Here is an 8,002-nt window from a genome sequence, read left to right as displayed (position 1 = left end):
AGATCCTTATAAGGTGAGAATATAGATTACCTGAAAAAAGAAAAATCTATTTCAAATTAGCCCTAGAATTTACTTATGTACTGGTCTCTGATCCTTTTTTCTTCAGTGTTAACATCAATACACTTATAGAGCCATACATAAAAATGACACATTAAATTTCCGGCCCGTTTGAAATGAATAAAACTAAAAAAAAAAAAAAAAAAAAAAAAAGACCGTACCCTAATATGTAATGATGTTTACTTTGAATTTATATTAGTTCACACAAACACTCCATCCATGCTTTTGTTCTGGCCCTCCGGTCCAGTTTAAGAACCCATTGTGGCCCTCGAGTCAAAAAGTTTGCCCACCCCTGGCTAAACCCTAGTCGGGTAGTTGGTCTACAAATTTAATTGTCAAAAATAAAAGTATTTTGCCCTGTCTGATTTGGCTCAATGGTTAGAGCGTCAGCAGATGGACTAAAGGGCACAGTCGAGGGCACTTACCTCGTACCTGGCAACCTATGGATGTTTCTATCTCTCCCCTTCAGCTCTCTCTAGGAATCAATGGAGAGGGCCTCCTCAGGTGAGGATTAACCAAAAATAAATAAACAAATAAAAGCACATTATTTTTTAAATGTTTAAAAATAAGCTTATGCCTGGCAGGTGTGGCTCAGTGGTTGAGTGTCGACCTAAGAACCAAGAGGTCATGGTTTGATCCCGTCAGGGCACATGCCCCGGTTGCAGGATCAATCCCTAGTGTGGGCGTGTAGGAGGCAGCTGATCAATGCTTCTCTCTCATTATTGATATTTCTATTTCTCTTTCCTCTCTGATATCAATAAAAATATATTTTTTTAAAAAAAATAAGCTTCTTTCTGGCAGGGTATAATTACACTGAAGAGCAATCACAGAACTACTCATGCGTTTCAAGTTGACATTCTAGTATCTGCCTCTCCCCTCTGCTGCCCTTCACTCAGCCCCTTCACAGACCCAGGAGCTCTGCTTATGAGGTTCCAGATCTTCCAGATGTGTCACTCTTCTTACAACTGGAAATGACCACAAATTATAGTTTCACACACAAGGAGGGAGTAAGTTTGTTCAGGTCTAATTAATCAGTCCTAGCATCATATCCTGGGGACCTTTCCTTGGCTCATTTCTAAGGTAGCAATCTCCCCCAAAGGCTAAAGAAGGTTTCAGTTAAATTCCTCCTCCCCCCCCCCCCCCAAATAAAAAATCCAATAAATACCCATGCTTAGCAAATTTTTACTTATTATTAGACCACTGGGTGAAATCAGGGTAGAGCCAACTAATGGTAAAATAGACGTTTTATTTATTTGTATGTAAACTTATAAACCAACCAGCCAAACTGATACTATTGTCATGACAGCAAAATACAAAAAAAACATCTTCTACAAATACTTGAGTAATAAACAAATTAAAGGTTGTAGTAAAACAGCAAAAGGGGCAGAGGAAATCAGTGAAGCATATTATAGCTTAACCATTCACCTGAACTGAGGATTTTAACAAGACTTCCAATCCCAGAAAACATGAGTAATCCTTTACCACACACCTTTGTTCTTTTACTTTCTATTTTTGAAGTTAAGATTCTAGATCTAGAGTTATCCAAATACTAGATCTAGTATTATATCTAATTATCTATAGCCAGAGGCATCTTTTATCATTTGTCTAACAGCAGCAAGACTACAGAAGCCTTTTTACTTAGACTCCAATCATACCCGACCCCCACCCTCCGAATTGGCACAGGAGGCATAATGAGAAGCAGCATATCAAGGTAGAGATACATAGAAAAATCCTAGGAGAGGTAATACAGCCACTGCCCAAACTGAGATTGAGTAATATACCCATCATCACGCTATGTTCATGGCTATGTGTTCGTGGACTCAGGCTATATGCTCATGGAATAATCTGGGAATAAATCCGTGGGTTGCTGGGTATCATAATACTTAGGGGCTTGCAGAATTGCATCATAGGTTTCCCCAGCAATTTCCAAGGAGGCCTCCAAATCACTGACAGGATTTTGCTGGAACTGGATCTGGGGCTGCAGGGCTTCCTCTCCATAACTAAGGAATTGGTTGTTCCAGGCCTGGTTGTTCCAAGCCTGATTATTCCAGGCTTGGGGACACCAGGTCTGACCATTCCAGGCAGGGTAGTTCCAAGATGGGCTGGTCCAGGAATGGTTGCTCCACATGGAAAGGTTTCCAGAAGCGTTCACCAGGCATCCCTGGTGACAGGAGGAGAGGCCAAGGTAGTCTGTAGTTGCTGAGCTCATCTGAAAGAGAAGGAGGGGCTAACTGAAAGGGTGCAGGAACATCCGAATCGTCTGCGGCTGGGGTTTTATGCTTCAGCGATAGACAAAACCAGAAAGTCACTGAAAGGAAAGAGCAGAATAAATACGTTTCCTGTTACCTGGGTCACTCGGTGGCTATTCTTTGGCCAGTTGTATTTCTGCCACCTCTTACATTTCATTCTCTGGTTCTGGAACCAGGTCTTAATCTGTAGAAAAGCGTAAAATAAGAGTAATGCAAATATGCTAGGGATCAAAGAATATTGTTAACATTTTTTCCCCCCTGACAATTAATTACAACTATCTAAAGCTCAGGAATAAAATTTGGATTTCTAGTGTCTTTTTAAAAATCATGAACCAATATTCTATGAATGAATTGCCAAGCCCCTCAAATCAGTTGGCTGTTTTTTGTATTATAAACCTAAAGTGCAATGCACATGTAAGTGTCTATTCATCTCCCTTTGGCTTACCCATGACATTGGTTACAGTTAATGGTAATCTGTTTGCAATAAAAAGTGCCCCCATATGAGCACATTACATATTTCATGATAATAGTGGTATTTTAATTCAGAATTATGAAACATACAATTATTTAGAAAATACCATTGTATTTCAGCACACAGTAAACTAAAATTTCCATGTTGTTTATAAACTTCAGTTAGAAAATGAGATCAGAGGGACAAGAATATTTATACCTGTTATAAAATCATGGAATAAACTTTCTAAGTATGGCACCAATGATTTAAAAAAAAACACCATAAAATATTTCACTAAATATAATACCAATAAATGTATGAAAAAATAAAAATGTATGAAAAATGATTAACCTCATTAGAAATCAAATGCACACAGATGAAAAACAAAAGATGCAATTTTTACTTTAATAAGAACCAGTGTTGGGGTTAGGGACTTCCTAACCTGGAAGATGGGAGTATATACCTCTTTTAATTAAGGCAAAATTGGAAACATTCTCACAATTTTGGTTTGTGCAACAGGGAACAATGTTAAATAAATTGAGACAGTCATACAGTAGACTGTTTAATGAAAGATGGTTATGAAATATGTTACAAAAAATCCCATTTTCATGTTAAATTATCGGGGGCGGGGGTTTGCATAGAAACAGAGTGCATAGAAAGATGTTGGCAATGCTTATCTGCAAATTAGTTTTCTTTTTTTTAAATTTCTTATTGCAAAGACAACAACAAAACAGCCTCACCTGTTTGTAGCTAAGGTTCAGGATGCTGGAAAGTTCTTGCATCTGCTGGAGGCTGAGATACTTCTGTCTTTGAAATCTCTCATTGAGTACACAGAGCTGGGTCTGTGAGAAGACGGTTCGGATCTTCTGTTTCTTGACCTGGGCTTTCTCCTCCTTCCCTGTCCCGTTCTCTACAGAAGTGGGTGGTGTTGCGCTGGGACTGCTGGGACTGGGACTGGTGGAAGAATCAGGGCTGTTCTGAATAAGCTGGTCCATGGAGGAAGGAAGAGGAGAGACTGCTGGGAATAAAAATAACACTTTCCTCTAAAGCTTTTTAGATATTAAACTTGCAAATTTATTATTTTCTTTCTTTTTTTTTTTTAATTTCAGAGAGAGGGAGAGGGGAGAGAAGTAGAAACATCGATGAGAGAGAACATCGATCAGCTGCTCCTGCACATCTCCTACTGGGGATGTGCCCACAACCCAGGTACATGCCCTCGACCGGGAATCGAACCTGGGACCCTTCAGTCCACAGGCCGATGCTCTATCCACTGAGCCAAAACCAGTTTCGGCTCCTTTTGTAATTTTAATTATTATCTACATAATTTTTAAAACTGATCATCAGCTCTTTCAAGCCAGCACTGAGCCATGGACATCTCAGGATAACCCGCACATGCACCCCAAGACAGGGGGGCAAGAGGAAGCCCCACCAGGAGAAGTGAAAATAGGAGCTGAGACACCCTCTGCCAACACTAAGATTGCTCCCTCTCCTTCCCCCCCGCCCCATAAACACACCATCCCTCTTTTGGGGAGGCAGCAAGTGCTGTGCCTTGAGGCTGGACATTGGCAACTTCTCCTGGGACTCAGGGTGTTGTACGCGGAAAAACAAAGATTACTGATGTTGTCCACAACACATCCCAACAACGAACTGGTACCCACCAAGACCTTAGTAAAGAAATGCATGGTGCTCATTACAGCACATCACACCGACAGTGGTACGGGTACCACTAGGTACCCGCCCCTGGGCCAAGTTAAGGAGGAAGAGAATTAAAAAACAACAACAACAACAACAACAACAAAACCGATCAGAGAGCTCTCTTCCTTGGCGCTGCCTACGGAGGTGGCAGCCATCTCCTGCTCGGCACCAAGGCTGCCCTCAGACCCCTCGTGAAACCCAAGATTGTCAAAAAGAGGACCAAGAAGTTCACCAGTCAGACCGATATGTCAAAATGAAGCGAAAATGGCGGAAACCCAGAGGCATTGACAATAGGGTGCATAGAAGATGCAAGGGCCAGATCTTGATGCCCAACATTGGTTATGGGAGCAACAAGAAAACAAAGCACATGCTGTCCAGTGTCTTCCGGAAGTTTCTGGTCCGTAACATCAAGGAGCTTGAAGTGCTGCTGATGTGCAACAAATCTTACTGTGCTGAGACTGCTCACAACATCTCCTCAAAGAACCGCAAAGCCACTGTGGAAAGAGCAGCCCAGCTGGCCATCAGAGTCACCAATCCCAATGCCAGGCTGCACAGCGAAGAAAAGGAATAGATAGGTTGTGTACACATTGTATTTGCATTAACGAAATCATAAAGTTCTGCCGGAAAAAACAACAACACAAAAAACCCGATCAGAGAAAACTCAGAAGAAATATGGTAAAGGAGAAAGAATGTCAGAATCATCCATCTTTTAGAGAGCAGTTCCAGCAGGCAAGCTCCTGCACGCATCACTCCAAGCGCAGGCCAGTGCGGCCGCGCAGAAGGCTCTGTGTTGGAGGGCCAGGAGCTGGGGTGCCCGCTGAGGAAAAGCAAGACCCAGGAAGGCAAATAAAGCCTTCCTCCTGTCTTAGCTCATGGAATCCAGGTGTTTATTCTAAAAAAAATAAAATAAAAATATAAACCAATGATCCGACTCTGGAAATCCTAAAGTCAACAGTTTACTCACCATTTCTAAATACCAGGACTAACAGGACACATGAGTTTCAATAGGCTTCCATTTCTACCCCCAGACTTTGTCCTTTTTTAAAATTTATCTTTATTGTTGAAAGTATTACAGATGTCCTCTTTGTTTTTTCCCCCTCATTTACCCTCTCCACCCGACTTAGTCTTTATTAGCTCTGAAACCTCATTTCCAAAATTATTCCTCCCTCACTCAGTTTATAGTTTTTAAACTATTATTTTTTAAATCCTCATTCAAAGACTTTTTTTTTCTTCAGTGATGAGAGAGGGAGGGAGGGAGGGAGGGAGGGAGGGAGAGAGAGAGAGAGAGAGAGAGAGAGATGGATCAGTTGCCTCCTCAGGTACCCCAACTGGGGATCGAACCCAAGGTCCACCGGTGCACCGGACGACGGTCTAACCACTGAACACACAAGGCAGGGCTAAGCTATTGTTTTGTACTATGTTAAAAGTGGCACTCTTGGGTAAAAGTTCGTTTAACTTTTTCATTTTTAACAAACTGATCTCTAAAAAAAAAAATGGTACCGGCTTTAAGTATCCCCAGCATTCCCCATACAGGTTTTGAAGCCAAACTGGGTATCACTTACAAACTCTAGCCACTTTGTCTATCAGCAGATTAAATTATCCACCATAGAGTGGAATGAACACTTCTTTGGGATTGAGGAGATGTGAGCATCGCACGTGCTCACAGAGCTGTAGAAAGGGAAAACATCTCAACAAGGTGGCATTTGTATAATTAGCCATGCCATTCCTGGCATTCCAGGAAGAGACGGACCTGGAAGGTGATGCTCACCACCAGACACCCTGCCCCCCACCCCAAGCTGTGCTGTTCCCACTTCTGACTTAGTAGTATTTACTGTTAATGTGTGTTCAGACGTAAGCATCAGTTTATTTACCACAACGTATTTGTTTTCACTGTGTCTGTGCACAGAAGTTCTCAAACATGCAGCATACAGTTGATCTGAGTTCCACGTCCCCAGTCCCAGCCCACAACCCGACACCTGGCACACAGGTGAAAGGGCATGCGCCACTAAATTATAACGGAAAGAGAGGTGTTGCCAGGATTAATAGGCAATGACACCTGCTTCTATAAATGGGCTGTAATTGCTCAAGAGGGAAAAGGATGACCCTTACCCACCACCCCCTTTCTTTCTTCCCTTCTCCCTTCAGGAACTCAGACTTTTGAGGATTCCGTTTTTTCTTACCAGCCTCTGTGTGGAGTGTCTCAGCAGATGACATTTGCAAGGATGCATAGTTTTCTTCAGGCTCATAAATCTCAGGCACTGGTGAAGGCTCCCTAGAATTGGATGATTCAGAGCAGGGCAGGCTTTGGGGATAAGCCGAATCCACACTCATGTTGCTGAGTTGAAGGAAAGAGAAAAAAACACCAAAGAGCTAGATTGTAAGAAAGACCCAGGCTTCAGTATTTAGCTAGAAGAGCTTAGAGAAATATGAAAATCTCCAGATGTAAAAGTATCAAAAAGATGGGAGGAAATGGGTCAGCTTTGCAGGGACAGGACCCGACCAGCCAATTTTGCAAAAAGATAAAAAATTTGGAGGCTCCCGATTTATAAAGGAGGCTCAACCAAATTTAGGCCCGCCCTCTTCTGGCAGCCCCACACCCACACACACCCTAGCGAATTCTCAGTTAATCCTGTCTGCCAGGCTCACCAAGGCCATTGTAATGCAAAAGGTAGCTGCGGAATAACCCAGACTGGGAGGGGAAGGAGAAAACGGGCCACCAGTGCAATGAACCCAGCAATCATATATTTCTGGATTCATCACGTTTCCACCTTTTAAAATCAAAGATGCACCTCCAGTTCCTGAGGCTACCTCAGGTGAATGAAACTCCCACCAGGAGAATTAATTCCTTGATCTTTAGACGCCTAGAAATCGGGCTAGATATGCAGAAGCTTCAACTGGCTCCAGTTTCCTCTTTGACTCACCCTGAGGTCACAATAAAACACACATTGTGTGTTAAATGGATGGCAAAAATAGTACTTTGTTTTCAACTTCCACTGAAGTTGCTTCTTGTTTTTTAGCTTTCAGAAAGACGAGTTAGTCCTTCCAAATGGAGTGTTGTCTGGTTCTCACCGAAAGCCAGAGGAGAGAAGCTGCAAACGGCTAAGACTCTTTGGTGACCTGTTAGTAATTATGCGCGTACTATTACCAGGGAAGATTTTACCTTTGTGTACACGTGTTACTGGATAGAATCCTGGTTCAGCCACTTTAAAAAGGCTCAGTTTCCTCATCCATCAATAGGGACAAAAGTACCTTCTCTGTGTTGCTGTAAGAATTAAAGAAAAGTGCTAAACGGTGGCTGCTAATAGAAATTGCACCAGGATCCTGTACCCATGACCTTCAAGATTGAAATTACCTTTTGTAGTGATTTTTATTTAAATCCAGTGGCAAGGTGATAGAATGAAAGCACCACCTTTTAATTTTGCCCGGGGAATTACTCGATGTAAAATAATGAAATGTATTGACCACCCCAATTGGAAGGAGTTAAAGAAGGACAATCTGTAGGCAAATGATATTCCTATCGTGGACTTGCCGAAGTGTTTGTGATAGGCTC

The 8,002-nt window shown here is 42.1% G+C and overlaps 1 protein-coding gene and 1 pseudogene across 1 annotated transcript; one reads left to right on the top strand and one right to left on the bottom strand.

Moving 5' to 3' along the window:
- Positions 1-1,861: 1,861 nt before the first annotated feature.
- NANOG (Nanog homeobox) lies at positions 1,862-6,783 on the bottom strand. Its single transcript, XM_014451745.1, is given in 4 exon segments — positions 1,862-2,266; positions 2,404-2,490; positions 3,498-3,772; positions 6,633-6,783. Coding segments are annotated over 4 exon segments (918 nt in total).
- Positions 4,375-5,023, top strand: LOC106696256 (annotated as a pseudogene).
- Positions 6,784-8,002: the final 1,219 nt, after the last annotated feature.

The sequence above is a fragment of the Myotis lucifugus genome, unplaced genomic scaffold (genome assembly GCF_000147115.1).
Source record: "Myotis lucifugus unplaced genomic scaffold, Myoluc2.0 scaffold_10, whole genome shotgun sequence".
Taxonomy (NCBI): Eukaryota; Metazoa; Chordata; class Mammalia; order Chiroptera; family Vespertilionidae; genus Myotis; species Myotis lucifugus.
Note: the sequence above shows the minus strand (reverse complement) of the source record. Positions and strands in the feature narration are given on the sequence as shown.